Here is a 17290-nt window from a genome sequence, read left to right as displayed (position 1 = left end):
TTGGATCTGACTTTAAACCATTATCTTCATCTAAACTTACTGAAAGCGCTGTCCTTTGTCGTCCCTGCAGTCCCTGTGGTTGAAAACGGTGAATTTTAGCGATTGCAGCCATTTCGTTAGGCTATAAATAGCCTACGGTCTGTGCGTGGGCCTCTGTGCAGTGTTAAGTCTTGTAAAATTTTGACTCTTTAAACCTTTTCCGTTTCATTTTATAGGAAGATGGATAATTGCTGGAATATTTTGCCATCTGTCTTATAATCAAACTATACAAAACAACAACCAACTAATATTCATCACGAACAACTAAACAATTTTTCCGCTTTGGGGAGCAAAGGTTTACAAATTACCGCAGACTTTCACACAGCTATCGTAGCACGTTGGAAAGAGAGATAAAACTTGTGGAATAAGAGGGCTTAATTTGCTGTTTCTTAGCACACTAGAAGAAGGTAGAAACGCCAATCTACCTGACAAAATTGTACTGAGTTACTCAGTATCTTTTAGATTAAGATCATGGCAAAACACCAATCTGGGGAGGGTTGCCTTCCTACCTCAAGGAGGACACACAAAGAGTTAAGAATCAGCCGTTTCGACATAATAGGTGTCACTTAGGGGTACGCTTTGAGTCATTAGAGCTTAGACGTGACGATACAACGAGCAAAGAATTTTACGCGTGTAATCGAATTGGGCGGTCTTCCTTGTAGGAGGTTCCTAGAATTGCCTACCGATCAATCGTATAACGTAAGATCTGGCTCAAAATCCTTTAAGAGTCCCTACTTCCCGCGTCAATCGTCATTTAATAATTGTCTTTTTTCGCATGAGGTGTAGAACTTAACAACATCTAAAACACGCGATCTGCTTGTATCATTCACTTCGAAGCTTTCATTTGTAATTAGTTCCTATTGTGCTTTTATTAACCTTTACTGTATAATATTCTTAGCTTTTACCTTTATATCACTGTATTATATTGGTATACTGGAGACTGCTCGAGATAGCGAAAGTAAACCTAACTTGTTTTACTCATTATCCAACAAATTCTTCTCATCCCGAGTTTATGTCCAGTAAACGCTTGAATGATACCTCTGCAATAGGCCATTTCTGAGTTGCTGTGAACCTCACAATGAAAGCGAGGCTAAGTGCAAAACTTTTCATGTGAACATTAGTTTTGTTTGCATAAGAATGAAAGCTAATTTTCATAACAAAAACTTTGCACATAGCCTCGCTTTCATAATGAGGTTCAAAGCAACTCGGAAATGGTCTATTCTAGTTATTCAGTAATAAGTAAACACAATTGCTCGCTCTCACGCCACGTATTTATCACAGGATATCGTTAACAAACAATTATCAATTAGTAAGTAAGATTAATCAAACTGAACTATAACTTCCGCTGGGATCCCTACATGAAAACAACTCTTTTGTGTCTTTGTGCCCAGGTTCCTCTGGCTAAGACGGACAGGGAAACCTGGTTCTCATCCTCGTTCAGATTATGTATGCAGAAAGCAGGCGAGTGAGTGGTTTCACTGCCAACTTTTTAAACATTTTATGGTCTTTTCTTGTCTTGTCTCGCTTCGGTTCTTATTAGTTAGGCCAAGCTTTGGCTTTGGTTTTACGACAGTCAGTTGAAATATAAACCCCGCATGTTCACAGTCAAAGCATTTTCCTTTTCATTAAATCTAATTTAAATTTTCGGCATTATATTAGCAGCAGATTCATTTCATTTTTGCTCTGATAGCCTTGACTGTAACACAAAGTCACACCAGTTTACAGCAAGGAAATCTCAAGTGAATTTTCATTCTAATTTTGCCGTTCACTGATCAAAAACATATATTTTGTGGAAATTATCCTTTTTATTTTTCACTAGTCAAAAAAAAAAAAAGTCTATTTTACATCTGATGACCATCACTGAACTAAGGTTTCTTCTACTACCTTCGATTTAATGGAACAATTTTTGGCTAGTTTTTTAGGTACCCTGTGTCGCCACAGTGAAACCCGTTCCATTAACGTGCATTAGCTTCGTACTCGTTCAGGTGACAATTTTTGTATAGCTTTAGTCTTTCTAAGGAATGAAACTAGCCAGGGAATAATAAAAAAAATGCTGACAAAGTGACATCCACTGGCACGCTTATTGAAAAGTTTTTCGCAAGTTATTTTCACTCATTTCACAAAAGCTGAGACCATTTTTATGATAACTTGTTGAAAAGCGCTGTATCCTCGGGTTTAGTACTCTTTAGTACTGCTCCAGTCTTTGGAACGGACTAAAAAAAAGGGGGGAAAAAAAGGGCGAATAAAAATCCCAGGAGAAGGAAAAACGCGACAAAGTGTTTCCCCGGTCATTCGCTCCCCAACTCTCAGTCCCGTGATTTCTTTCTACGGTAGTTTGATAACATTCATGCATTTCCACAATTGAATAGTCATGCAGTTCTTTTTAACTTTTTATTTAAGCATTCAGCATTAACAGCATTTTAACTGAACCGCCACTTCAAAGTTAGGCCAGTTTACAGCAAGCAAGTCTCCTTTTTTCACAATTTAGTACTTTTTTTAACAACAGAAACAATGGCAACAAACTCTTTTAGTAGATTCCAGCTCCTGGCCATCCCTCAGCCGATTCACTTTCTGAACAAATATACCAACATAAATTTCCAACTGCTCCTAGAATTGGTCCTGATCGCAGGTTAACACATTGCAGTAATGGATGATTAATGTATTCTCGACTGAATCTTAATCAGGCTCTTTCACTAGAGTTTTGCCGCCGTGTCTTTCATAATGCAAATCGGTTGAACGTTTTTGTCGACACTGTATTTTCTCAGAAACTGAATCAGCGGCCTTAAAAGTACAAATTGCAATCTAAGCTTATTTGGTTTAGCACAGCGCAATCTACAAATAGCAAAGCGTTCAGTGATCAGCTTTTTGCTTCCCATCATCAGCTGATCATGTTATGAACCTAATGTTCCTCAAAAGTGATGGGATAGGTGACTTGACGCCTGTTATCCCAAGCGTACAGCACTTTCTCTCTGGGGTTGTAGTCCACCATGGTGTTGCCTAAGTACTGATTGGTGAACTGTATGTTGGGATTCCACTGTTTTCCAGTTTTGGTGTCGTAAGCAAAGTTGATGGTAGTGGACCTTGTAGCGTGATAATCAATAGCGTAGATCACTCCACAGGCGACAAAAGCGTTTCCCATGTCATTCATCCTTTCTGTGAATTAAAACAAATATGACGGTAATTTTGGATAAGGCAAAAGAAGAAATTAAAAGTTCACTTTCACTTTGTTTATTTCCATTGTTATCTTTATTTTTATTATCATCATAATCATCATTACGATTCTAAGCACAAAGACAATCTTCACCTCACTCAGATCAAGACCAGCGGAGGCAGGCAGCAGTTCGTTAATAGAAGCGTCGAGGATTTGAATATATTTAGTCACGAAACAAGAAACTTTTCTTCATTAACTATTTTTTAATCAGAAGTTAAAACTGAACTTTCCAATCTTGTTTTGGGTTATATAATTAGACTTTTGAACTTTTTTTGAAGTTTTACTTTTTTAATATATAATCTTTTTATATATGCTATTACTTTGGCAACTGTTTTGAAAATATATATATATTATATTAAAAATACTTTAATATATAAGATAAAGTATAACAATTTTATTGAACCTGATTACGTTAAGCGCCTGTCTCTAACTGATTTTCTCATTAACTATATGATTCGATTCATTCAGATCTAGACGATATTAGTTAATAAAAGCTGTTAAAGCTTTAATTACCAGTATTCAGGGACCAAGTGTATGCTATGGTATTACTGTTCACATCAATTTTAGAAGCTTGCAGTCGGTAGCTGTTGCTAGTGCTACCCCATAATAACCACAATCCTTGCTCGTCAACTGCCAGGTCCATTCCACTGTAGCCATCCGAGTCGTAAGCGTTGCTCCTTGGAATGAAACCGCTCTGGCTTATTTGAGCCTCTACTCGCTCTGTGCGCAGATTGTACTTGACGATAAAGTACGTATTTGCTCTGCAATAACGAGACAAGAAGTTTCTCTTTTGTTTTGGCATTATTTAGCTCTTCGTACATTTCAGAATAAAAAGTAGCGATATTAAAACATGACGTTTCGGCGACGACATGTCACCATTATCAAATGTAAACTATAATAAGAGGGTATCCCAAGGCAAAATAATTTCATTTTCTCATTCCGTAAATAATAAAGTCCAGCTCGGTAAGCTAAAAATCAGGGGGACCTAAACAACAGAAAAACGTAAAACAATTACTTTCACCTGGAAACCATCAAGAGGCCGGATGGTCGAGTGGTTTATATATCATTTGGAACAAAATACTCCCTTGAAAATAAGTCGTCTGTTTTGTTACTTTAACGGTTAATGTGTATTAGGTTCCAAGAGGGCAAGAAAGAACTAACAAAACTTGGCAGGGTATTCTCCTTCTTCTAGAAATTTACTAGAGATAGGACAACCTAAAATGTGCTCTGTCATTTGATTTATTAGGCTCTTTCAGTTTCTAATGCGAACACACGTTACTTGATTACCTGTTGTAGTAGAGATATTGTCCATACACCACTGCCCCTGTTCCGTCCCCGTTATAAGGCAGTGTGTACTTCTTACGCGCCATGCCTGCTTTGAACATGTCCATGTTTGCAAACTCTTCAAGCTCGTTTCCATTATAGCCTTTCATAACGAATATGGTCTCAGCTCCCATGATTCCTAGGGGGTCTTTCATCCAAGCTCCTCGGTAAATTTTCCGAAAATTGTGAGTCACAGGCTTACCAACTGACATGATATTAGTGCATTTATCTTGGAGAAATCAAGGGGAAAAGGTCAAAGGTTATACTATGAATAAATGGTAAGTTTTAGAGATAACGAAGAAGCTATGATTTTGAATTTGAAATCTACAATAGAAAAGTCGCATACGTTTTTAAAATCATGTTGAGCCTGAAAGGATGGACATATTAAACGACTTCATCCCTATTCATTAAGCCCGCATCGTAATCATTTGTTGCGGTAACTGATTTATATGAAGCGTATTTTAACCCGGATTCCAAATCTAACAAACACACTCAGCTTATCAAGAGTCTTCTTGTTGTTTGAGTGTGCTCAGTCAGTATCATGGGTTCAACTCCCTTCTTAGAGCAAGATATATGTTTGGCAAAAAACTGAAGATACTCGCAGATGAATTCATTCCCATGTTATTTGCCTGTAGTGTAATGGTTATCACGTCTGCCTTGAATGCAGGAAATCGGCGTTTGAGTCTTCGCTGGTGAACCATATTTTCGCATAGTACGTTATATTTTCCTTTTACACGTTGACTTACTTTGTTCCTTTGATATATAACAGGTCATTACAGTGATCCTATGTGGAAATATGACTGATTCACTTAGTATGAATATTCCATGCTGTCTTTGTGCCAATAATTGATATCCGACAACAAAAAATGTGAAAAACTGAGAAATATTCGGACGAGTAAAAGAAGGAGAAGTGAAAATGTGAGAAGTAAAGAAGCACACTAGAGTAAAGAGATGACCAGAAGACAAAACTAAACGTGAACAATGTGCAAAATGTAAAAAAATATATATTAAATGAGAAAGTGCTGTAAAAAATATACTGGACTCAACAACCTCTCTGAAGATTGTGAAGATTTTCCTTTGCTTGGTCCAAATCAGGCTGTTCTTCAACAATTATCTTAAAAAAATGTAAAAACGATGACAAATTAAGGAAGGTAACATTTAAGTGAACGGTCATTTTGTTAATAATGTTTGTGCTTATTATGTCCTCCTGTGGATTATGTGATTGTCCAGATTGTCCGTGTATAAGTATAGCCTACAGAATGATAATGTTTCTAAAAAAAGATGAGTAGATGAGACTTGTGTGCTTTTTAGCTAACTAGCCAACTCAAGGACAAGTTCATTTACCGACAGCTTCGACGAGCGACAATGACCATATCGATGAAAAAAGGCTCGCTTGGTCCGAGGATTGACCGAAGAATTGCCGAGTGCACCAACCTGAAAAACATTCAAGCAGAAAAATATTCATTAGATCTCACTGTTTTACCTTACAAGTTTTAGGAATATGATTACAAGCCGAAACATGCAGGACACATTCTACAACGATGAAAACCAAAATAGAGATGGCAATTATACTTGCGGTACAAGGAATGATGAAGGAATACAAGGAAATCGGGGCAAAAGAGGTTGAGTTTTTATGAAGTACGTGGGTACAAAGGGTAATGTATAAGGGAATTGAGAACGTATTGTAAGTAGATGAGGATACTTAAGAATACAGGGAAATAGATTGGAACGCTGAGGGGAAAATGAAATAGAGGGAAGGTATGGTAGTACAGGGGACTATATAATTATAGAAGGCAGGATAAAATAAAGTAAAGAGGGTGCATGAAAAACAAGAGATATAAACACTTTTAAAAAAGGTGACATCCATCGGAAATCAAAGGAATGCATTCATGAGAGTGCAGGGGATACACTATAGTGCGAGGAGATCTAAAAGATTACAGAAACAGTTGTATATGAGGTTAGAGCCCACGGGGTATGTGGGGTTGGGCTACAGATAGGATAACTTTATTATTTTATACATGGTATTTCCATTAGCTTATAAATGAATCATTAACTGTCTATTTACTAACTACAATTACAACAAAGGCTCTTCTTGTTTTTGAGGCCATGTTTTAAAGGGTACAGGAGATTGTATGGGAGCACAGTGGGATTTTAAAATAAAATGAATTGTCGAATTTTTAGCGCTGTTTTCTCGAATCAATTTTTTAACTTGAAGGGGACACTTTAAAGAGCGAAGACTCAAAGGAAATTAATTTGTTCGTTTCCCTTCAAATTTGGACAGTAGCTAGTTTAACATATAAACAACAAAAACATGTCTGCGAATTTTTTTTCGAAATATTTTTTCTCCGAGAACGATTTTTTTGTACGATCACTCCACATTTTTTAATCCTATTTCGAAAATGTTCTCTAACTTTTCACTGCAATTGAATGTGGTCGAACGCAGACACGTTTTTTAACACTTTGGGTCCGGAAACTGAGGAGCTAATTAAATTAGCGAAAAACAAAATTCGCTTTGACTTGTAGCTTTCAAAAGGTGATTCGGACGCTCGCATTTAGAGGTCGTGAAAAATTCGACGATTCAATTTATTTCAAAGTTCGTGGTATAGTTTGATAGCCAGCTCTATACGCTTTAATTTGATATAGGGGTTTGGGTATCTACAGTTTAAACTGGACGCGATACATGGCATGGACACGAGACACCTCTAAAGGTATACGGTAACCTTAACTTACCAACAACACAGCAACCAGGAATAAAAACAGCGGACGATGTCGTAACATCTTGACAGCAGAATAATTCTGTCAAACTGGAAAAAATCAAAACAGTGATTATCGAACAACAATGCCGAAACGAGGATGGAAAGAAATTTAATCATCAGAATAAAAAGACCATTGATTTGCCTTACCTTAAGGTCTCTTCCAAAGCGGCTCTCCTTTCAGCAGATATAAGTCGCAAATACAAGTTCCTCGAACGCATTTCGATGAATAAATGATCTCCTTCGCTGACAAAAGAGAGGGGCGTTGGCATTTTGGTTTTTCAGTTTTGGTCTTTTTTTTAGCGCGGTTTTGGTGTCTCGTCAGGTTCTTGGCACGCGTGCGTGCTTGAGGCGCAGAATTGCTGAAGAGAATCCGGAAACCAAATAGGAAAAACCGAAAAACACATCGGATACCAAATCCGAAAAACCGCTTGTATCAGTTTTGGCTGCAAACCGAAAACCAAATACTAAAAAAGGAAAAACTGTAAACCGCAACAGACACTACGACACGCCGTTCATTCAGGTTCTTTGGAGTTTGATCTTTTAAGACGGATGGTTTGTGCCAAAAATACTTGAAATCAAGTGCTACAGCTATTAAGGAAATTCTTAAAGGTAAACTTTCGTTTCTTACAAGAAACAGCAAAACAATATTTGTGTCAAAAGCTTAAAAACTTGATCGGATACTTGGGTGGAAAAACTGAAAACATTCATGGCGACCAAGTGCTTTCACCTCGCTACGGCTTCTTCCAACGCACGATAACCGAACAATGATAACAGTACCCTTTTGACAGGAGGAAAGAGCAGGTCAAATTCAGTTGAAGAAATTACTCAGTCTGCAACGTTTGTTCCTTAGACCCACCGTTTTCCATTTTTATCGATCTATGTTCGTGTGTTTTTCAATGCAAGCAGCAGAAAGCTTCACGGCGCTGGTGAATCAATTAATTGATGCCTACTGAACATTTGGTTTAATCGTTGCTACTTTGCTCATGAATTAAACTTGTATTTTCTCTTAATTACATGTATATGACATTCAACTTTTGTCTGTTTTGTACGCTAAGAAACAGGAGAATTGTTTGTTTGTTCGTTTTGCTTACGGGTGACGTGAGTGCTTTGGGCCGAGAGTAAAGCGAACGCGTTAGCGTAAGGCAACTAGGGGGTCCGGGTGCATGCTTTCCCGGAAAAATTTAAAATTTAAGTATTCTGAAATGGCTAGAAATGTATCAAAAACTGTCAACACTGATGGAAATTTTTAATTGTATCAACTGTTTCCTTTTCTTTCGAAGCAAGGAGTCAATGCCTCAGTCTGGCTCTTACGTTTGACCAACACAACAGGCTGACGAGGCAGAAGTTTTCGAATTGTTTTCTCGTAAAAGCCAGCAGCTAGTCAAGACCTAGTTTAGTTGTTCATGTCCGTAAATGATATGTGCTTCTTTGTTCGTTATAACAGCGGAATTGAATGATCCAGGATGACCGTTGATGTACGCAATTCTCCGTTTCAAATAGTATTAAACAGCACAGGTTCCACCAGTCGCGTCATCATTACAAATAAGTCACGTGGTATACAGCACAGCACACAGCTCATCAAACATTTCCTCGCATGATGTTTTCTTCTCAAGCTTGTTTCCCTAAATCATTACGAGATTATTAAGTACCTCTAAGGGAAAATAGATCACTCAAATATGCTGTGAACTAAGCAGAGTTTTATTCACAACAAACATTTTTACTGAATTTACTGTTTGATAGTTTACATGGCGAGAGGTTTTATTCATAACACTGTCAGATTTACAGTCTGGCTTCCTTGACCGAGCAATCTCACCCCTGTCCTTGTTTTCATAAATGGAATGTCCGCATGTGTCTCATTCAGATCGACCACCTCTCTCTTATTAAAATGCCTGGTATAACTCGAAGCACTAAAACATTTATATTTTATTGCGCGTAATCGAAAGCTGAGTGGCGATCAGGTGAACAATGCCAGGTGTATGACCTTGAGGCGCTCAGCTGTGCTTATGGGTCTGTGTATCAATCATCGAATTGGAATTTGGAAATTTCTCCTTCTTAAAACAAGCCTTATGCTAGCTGATTACATTTGATGATTAAGAATGTTCTGATCAAGTATTTTTCCTTGTTTATTGTCACCGAAAAAAATTATGAAAAATTTTTTTTTAAAAAATTGGAAAATTATGGCGGGAACTGAATACAATCTTAAGCCAGATTCCTCCAATCTCGGACCCAGAATCCTCAGCTCTTTGGCCTGCGGTTAGTCGCCTGAGGAGAGACTCTGGGGAACTGGAATTTTATTGCTGCAGAATTTCCGTGGTAAAACAAGGCAAGCCGTTGCAGAGAAGCCAATCAAAAATATTAAACAAAATGTATCTCTTGGCGACCAACCGCTGGCTAAAGATCCTGAGGACTCTGAGTACGAACCACAGACCGGTTACCTCAGTTGGTAGAGTACTGGACTACCGTGCGGGAGGTGGTGGGTTTAAACCCCGCCCGGACCAACCCTTAGGGTCTTTAAATAACTGAGGAGAAAGTGCAGCCTTTGTAATGCCATCCGCAAATGGTTAGACTTCCTAGTCTTCTCGGATAAGGACGTTCGTAAGTAACTTTGTGGGACGTTATAAAGAACCCACTCACAGTTCGCAAAGAGTAGGGGACGTAGTTCCCGGTGTTGTGGTCTGGTCTTTGTGTGTAAATTCTCATGGTTGGGTGGGTAAATGCTCGGAGATATTAGCAGCATAAGCTACTCTTAAAATCCGAGGGTAAATAAAGATATAATTATGATGATAAAATGACTATTGAGAATGCTCATGCTCCTTGATCGCTTTGAGTTTCTTGACTCGCAGATTTAACACGTAGATACGTTGTGTAAGAGTCGTATTGCTTTGACCTAAATTAATCCTTCACCGCCCTTACAGCTACTCAGCGAGGTAAGCGCGGGCGTGCTGGGTTCTTCTTGTATGTGGTCACAAACTGTACCTTTACAACAACTTGAACTGTGAGGTTGTTTAGAAGACCTGAGAAGGCCTCGTTGCTTTTCCGAACAGGAACTTGTTTTTAACATACAAAGAAAAAAGTCAGTTTTATATTTCAGGAGAAAAAATTACTCAGGAACATATATTGCCTTGGTAATACAGCAAAATAAATCGACCTTATGATCTTGTATTAACACTTGTCATCTTGTTTCTGTGTTAATTTCCCACTGGCTGTTTATTTCTGGAGTGCTCGAGATACCCGACGGGGTGGGGCTACTCAATAAAGTTCTTTTCGGGGAGGCTTAGTATTGGAAATGCATGTACACTCTCTTAGCGAAATGTCCTCAATGGATTTAGAGACTGTTTAGAGACTGTTTAGAGATTATTGACACATTCATGAACTGGGTAGGTTTCTAGAAGTTTCCAGAAGCTATTTTGAGCGTACCGTGATGTTCTTAAGGCGGAAAATTAACGGTTAAACAAGGTTTTGGCAGGTTGTGATTCTAGAAAGCTCTGCACGTTTTATAAGCCAATACGTATTGTTCACTCGCTGCCTTTGAATAAAATTTACGTTTAACGAGTGCTGGATTCGTTTCAGTGTGTTTTCTGACTGTTGGTGCGTCGGTGAGCAAAACTTTTCAACATTTAGTCTGGGTGGCAAGCGTTTCCGTGGGGTTTTGTGCGTGTTTCGCTGTTAAAAAGCGAGAAACGTTTTTTTACGCAGACCGAGGGGATGCTTAGCCCCGAGATCCAAACCCTTACCCTTTTATATACTATTTTTGACCCTTTCATAGAAAATCGTACCCCTCTCACATACCGTCGGTAAAAATACAAATATAGACAGCAGACCGATCCTAACGGCGGAAGCAACGAAAGAACAATTAAAAAAAATAGCCAGAACAACTGAAATATAATGATGACAAATTAGTCGAATTCTACAGTAAAAACAATGCATCTCTATTGGGTTGGTCTGTTCCAGTTTTTTAATAGACCCTTTGAAATGCCTACATTCTCTACCCTTTTCTGTACTTCAACTTATGGAATCACTTCCCTTTTATATACCTCACAGTATTGTCCATTATAGGGTGTACCCCTCCCCCTTTCCGGTCGAGATTTTAGAAGTCTGCATGTGAAAAAAAAATTTTTTTCACATTCCCCAGTTCATTTTCATCATTTTCTTTTTTGAACATTCCCAATCAATTTGTAATTTAGTCTTCAAGAACGTTTGTAAATAAAAAATTCAGCTAACTTTCCAAAGATGCACGCGATTCGAACAGATAAAAAAGCTTTCTGAACTCGCCGACGGTATTTTGAAAAGTTGGGGCAACGATTTCAAAGTGCTACTCATCATGCAACGCGCGCATACGCGTGGGATGGCATAGTCTCTTTAAGCACTTTTCCTTTGTTGTCAGTGAGTGGTTTGCCTTTTCCTTGTTTCATCTTTCTTCTTAAAAGTCCTTTCCTTTTTAATCTGGTTCAATTTTGCAGCTTTATTAAAACTTGAACTGGTGGTGCAGCATATTTCCCGGAAAATGTTCTATTGTCGAAATCCATTATTATTCTACGCTTGCCGTTAATCACTTTGTTCTTTTTTCTGTTGACTGTTGTTAATATTGGAAGTCATTTTTTTTCCTTTTTCTAACAAAAGAGACAAGTTTCTTTGTCTCTTTCATTGTTAGCTGTTTAAAGTGGCTTTGCTTCGTTTTTGTCGGTTTCAATAATTAGATCAGTGATCATGACCGAACTCATTGATGATAATGCAAATCACTCTCGTCAACAAGGGCAAGGGAACCAGACACTGATGAATATGGAAATATTTTTGCCCTCAACCCAACAAACAAACTGTAAAAAAAAAAAAAAAACGCTCTTGCTTCGAATTCCTATGACGCAAGAAGTGGCTTGTATTTACTCCATTATACTCCGCTAGGCTGTGATCTTAATCTTAGACATAGATGATAGAACAGCTTGCAACCAATCACTGATTCGAACTGATAGCCGACAGTAAAAGAAAACCGAAGCAAACGCAAAACTGATTACTTTCGACACACAATTGAAAACCACTCCATAAGTTGAACAAAATGCAAAATTGAGTCTGATATGTAAGTTAAATTGTGATACCCTGTAAGTGGACTTTGAAAGGCTCTGCTGATAGAGTGGAATTGGAAGCGAATAAACTAAATACAAAGTATAAATTTAGCCTGAAGTCGGTGCCGGATCAAACAGTTTGATCCAGCACCAATAGAAGCAACATGCAAGTGGTTTTCCTTTTATTCTCTACATTCTAAACCGCATTGAGATATTATCTGCCAATACAAACTTCCTTTGCAATGTTTAACCTTAAATGTGTACATACAGTTTGCGACTAAAACTCAATTCATGCTCGTTCTTGGTAGAGGTTTAATTAGAATCACAGTGATGCATGTCTAATTAATGTATGGAGCTGTGTGGAAATCTTTTCTAACATTCTTGCATTGCAAGTTTATCATATTGTTCTACTAAAGAACGTTTTCTGTTTCGTAAAAAAAATAATTTAATATACAAAGTAAGGCCGCTTTAAACGTTCTCTTAGTCTATCTCACTACACTATGCGCTCTTCTGAACTTTGTTTACTTATCAATGAGTATAACGTTTCTTTCATCATGGACCTTCATTCCGCTGTATTATTCAGCTCGGTTCTGTTCCCATCTCATACATAATCTTCGTCTCAGTACCATAAGTTTTCTTTTGACTACAGCACTGATTTATCCTTGAACGTTTTAACAACTAAAGCGATGGTGTTTAGAGCACTGAAAAATGTCACAATTGTAAACTAAATGGCAGTGATTAACTAGTCCAAATAGTTTCTCAAAAAAATGACTTCCTGACAGGAAGTTCAAAAGCAAGTCTGCATTTCATAAGTTTTATATTCTCAGACAGGTGTGCACGACAAAATGTGTCAAGTTTTTCCTGGAAAAATATCCTTGTTCCGCAAAAACTGGCGTTTTGGTTTTGGAACAAGTTCGAAGAAACAAGTTAACAAAGAAAAATGTTATGAAAACTTTCCTTGCGCGGAATCAGCCTTGAATCGTGACGTGTTGTGGCTGAATCTGCCTAATGGCCCGACAACTTGGCCAAACTGTTAGGTCGACTTGGGTTTGCGTCGAAACGGATCAGTATAACTGTGAAATACAGCCAAAAATTGCAGTAATCCAACTCCAAAGACACATCAACAACAAGTAATACCTTTTCATTACACTTTGTAAGACGGATGTTCTAGAGTCGACTCAGCAAGGAGCAGATGCCAATCTTATCGCTGTAAACTTGTATTGTTAGCTGGTTGAAGTACAATTTTTATAGTGAGAAAAAATTAATTTGCAGTTGTCAGTATATCCGATCTTACCTTGTTAAGAGTTTGAACACAGCCTGTAATCTTAGTTTCATTTGGGAAAGGATGCCGATTAGAAAATCATTTTAATCAATATACTAACGCTTTACTGCAGCATTTTTCAGTATACAGTATTTTAAAAATCTCTTTTAATTTACTCTTCCCAGCTTCTTGCTCTAGTTCCTATTTTGAGGAACAAACGTTACTAGCAAGTTTTGTTTCTTTTCTTTATCACAAAAAAAAAAACCATATAATTTAGGCTTTCCATGTCGTAATATTTTTTTTGCGAGTTCCGTTCTATCTTTAGAAAACGGAATTTTTCTACTTACGTAAGTTAGAACAAGTACTGATCAAAACAGATAATTAACTTCGCTGTTGGAACATTTAGACCGTGAAGCCATTGATAGTTAAGTTGGTAATTCGGCGGAAGAACTTAGTTAGACCCTAAGTTAAAAATCTATTTGATTACTATACTTTGATTGTATTTTAGTTTATAATGCCTTCCAGAATAACTTGAATAGTTACGCTAGTTTAATATTTTTTCCTACCGATATTCTCTAGCGGTTTAAAATACTTTGCATTCAGTGTTGCAAGTTTCAGACCGTGAATTATCGATCGCAAGAACAGGTTGGCTAAACTCTTCGATCCTCCTTCGAGCCCGACTTCAATTTTCACTTGTTTATGCCCTATACGTTGATTCTATTTTGGTTATTAAACAGAATAAACTTGAATAGTTCAACAGGTTTGATAATTTTTTCCCGATATCCTCTGGCAATTTCAAATAATAACTTATTAACACATAGCTGCAGGGCAAGTTTTGACCGCCAAACGTTAATGTAAAATTTAATTGAACTAAATAGTTTTGTTTTCCTGTTGTTTTATCTTTCGTTCTTATTATTGTCATTTGTTTAATTTTTCCTTTTCGGTTTAATCACAACAGAAAAGCTTTATTTTTCTCATTCGTTGTTGATCAGTCAGGTCCTGGTTTGAACGGTTCTCACGGTAACGACAATGAGATCTCATTTACTTGAAACCCTTCAAATCGATTACCAGTCAGAGTTAATTTGTGATCAGCTTAACTGTAGGAAATAACAAAGTTAAAGGGAAATTATGCTCTTAGTTGGCTTGCATGATTCTGCAGGTCCGCATATCATGACCAAGTTGTTAATTAATATCCCTCTCAAGTTGTAGCTGGAAGGCTTGTATTACATCTTAGGGACTTGTAACCCACTGGCTGTGAATGTTTTTGTTTTTAATTTGGTTTGTTCGAATTTTTGTGATGCAAATTTCCTTAGTTTGCTTCCCTCTAACAACCTCCCCCAGTCCTGGGATTGATCAGTGCCATTTTGTAGTTTAAAACTAGCCTAGCTATTCTGTCTGATTGTAGCTTTCCTATGCTGAAAGCATTCGTTTGGAAATGGCCTTTGTAAAAACGTCACAATACGAAAGACCACTGAATTTCGTATGATTGCATTAATTAGTCTCTTTTTCCCTTTTCTTAAGTTATAACTTCCACTGATGCAATGATTCTTTCAAGTGAGTTTACGCAAATGATTCACATCTTCCTGTTTACTCTGAACGACTCAATATCTTCAAGTATATACACACCAGTCCTTAGCTTCAGAGTGTGAAGGAATTTTAGCTGTTTCCTTTTACGAACAAGAAAGAAGTCTCTCTTGATGTTCCATCCTGTTTGGGTGCCCAGAATTTTTCGCTTTCGCTCTAACTAACAGGAACGCTTTTATTATTTAATCAGATTGGTCCAGTGAATTTTGGAATGAATATGTGTTTAGGTAAAACGTATAACTTTCTTCTCATTTATAAAGAAAATCTTAAAACAAGCTATGGAACTCATTTCACTGTCCAGTAATTAAGCCGTTCCAAAACATGTAACCGGATAAGACAAAAAGTATGCCTTGAAATAAAAGAGATTTGTTCCTGCACTTGATGGGAAGACATTGTTATTAGTATGCTCCCCGTATAACCTCATAGAGATATTTTCCAGCTTTTGGAAAGTTCCTCTGCTATTGATTATTATTCGGGTCTTAATTCGACAGTTTGCAGAATATCGGCCTAGGCAAATGTGATTCAAGCCAGAAAAACTGCCATTGAAAAACTACAATAAAGTAGTGTAATAAAAAATAACGAGTAATAACTTTATTCACGTGCCGATATATTAAGCTGAACGGCCAGCTAATTGAGGACACTTATTTACTAAAAACCTATCTAAAATGCTAAAACTATTTACAGTGTGTAGGAACAGAAGTTAACAAATCTATAAGTGTAATAACTGCCTGAAACAACAACGCAGAATACGCTTCATTTTAAAAGGTAAAAAACTCGAGAAAAAAGACTCGCTGAGAATCGCAAAGGTTGCAGAGTCGTATAAATTACGTCTTAGCTACTTGTACTCCCTAAAACCAGCAGTAGAGTTTCTTTCATAATTTTGTTAGCTGCAATTTATTAATTGTGTGGTGAATGCAACGCCAAATCGTATATCAATGGCGTCGACTGTTGATTTAAAACCCGGAAAAACTAGAAATCAGCCCAACAACCGCTCAAACATTAATACGCGTTAGCCCATTAAGGCGGTTTTAAATTGAGTGACGTTAAACCAAAACCAAAGTACGTACGCTGGCTAAATACAACATACACAAGCAGCGTCATGAATTGATCAAAATTCGAAGGAAATACGCGCGACCGGCGCCAAGCGCGTGAAAACAAGTACGAGCAAGTCACTATTGGTTACATGGTTTGGCTTCCCGTGGGTTGAGAAAATGGCGCGAACTCTGCCAACCAATCACTGATAGCCGACAGTAAAACAAAACCAAAGCAAACGCGAAATTACTTTCGACACTCAATTGTAAACCACTCCACAAGTTGAACAAAATGCAAAATTGATTCTTATCTACAAGTTGAATTGTAATACCCTGTGAGTGGACTTTGAAAGGCTCGGCTGACAGAGTGGAATTGGAAGCGAATAACTAAATACAATGTATAAATTTAGCCTGAAGTCAGTGAGATCAAAACGGTTTTGTTCCTGCACCAATAGAAGTAACATGCAAGTGGTTTTCCTTTTATTCTCTACATTCTGAACCGCATTGAGATATTATCTACCAATGCAAACTTCCTTTGCAATGTTTAACCTTAACTGTGTACATACAGTTTGCGACTAAAACTCTATTCATGCTCGTTCTTGGTAGAGGTTTAGAGGTTTAATTAGCATCACAGTGATGCATGTCTAATTAATGTATGGAGCTGTGTGGACATTCTTGCATTGCAAATTTACACTGTTCTACTAAAGAACATTTTCTGTTTCATAAAAAAATTAATTTATAATCTAATATACAAAGTCAGGCCGCTTTAAACGTTCTCTTAATCTATCTCATTACACTATGTGCTCTATGTTTGTTTTCTTATCAATGAGTATAATGTTTCCTTAATCATGGACCTTCATTCCGCTGTATTATTCAGCTCGGTTCTGGTCCCATCTCATATATAATACCATAAGTTTTCTTTTGACTACAGCACTGATTTATCCTTGAACGTTTTAACAAGTAAAACGATGGTGTTTAGAGCACTGAAAATGTCACAAATGTAAACTAAATGGCAGTAAATAATCCAA

At 37.4% G+C, this 17290-nt stretch overlaps 1 protein-coding gene across 2 annotated transcripts; it reads right to left on the bottom strand.

Annotated features, from left to right (window-relative positions):
• Positions 1 to 2411: 2411 nt before the first annotated feature.
• LOC146466605 (olfactomedin-like protein 2A) lies at positions 2412 to 7555 on the bottom strand. 2 transcript variants are annotated; one of them, XM_085127074.1, is made up of 7 exons: positions 7477 to 7555; positions 7308 to 7377; positions 5918 to 6008; positions 5624 to 5687; positions 4538 to 4802; positions 3764 to 4011; positions 2412 to 3192 (listed from the first exon to the last, which is right to left on the bottom strand). In XM_085127074.1, exons 2-7 carry the CDS (start codon positions 7349 to 7351, stop codon positions 2939 to 2941), a joined length of 966 nt encoding a protein of 321 aa, XP_084983200.1. In that variant the 5' UTR covers positions 7352 to 7377; positions 7477 to 7555; the 3' UTR covers positions 2412 to 2938. The 2 variants fall into 2 exon arrangements, with proteins under 2 accessions (XP_084983200.1, XP_084983199.1); XM_085127073.1 differs by having other exon boundaries at positions 5918 to 6007; positions 7304 to 7377; positions 7477 to 7553.
• Positions 7556 to 17290: the final 9735 nt, after the last annotated feature.

The sequence above is a fragment of the Pavona decussata genome, unplaced genomic scaffold (genome assembly GCF_977016875.1).
Source record: "Pavona decussata unplaced genomic scaffold, jaPavDecu1.1 SCAFFOLD_143, whole genome shotgun sequence".
NCBI lineage: Eukaryota > Metazoa > Cnidaria > Anthozoa > Scleractinia > Agariciidae > Pavona > Pavona decussata.
This window is presented reverse-complemented; position numbering and strand designations above follow the sequence as displayed.

Coding starts and splice junctions, on each gene's coding strand:
- LOC146466605 (XM_085127073.1), bottom strand. CDS start 7,351: ATGTTACGACATCGTCCGCTGTTTTTATTCCTGGTTGCTGTGTTGTTG. Junction 6,008..7,303: donor TCCTGGTTGCTGTGTTGTTG/GTAAGTTAAGGT, acceptor AATGTTTTTCAG/GTTGGTGCACTCGGCAATTC. Junction 4,803..5,623: donor TCTTCACAATCTTCAGAGAG/GTTGTTGAGTCC, acceptor GATTTCTCCAAG/ATAAATGCACTAATATCATG.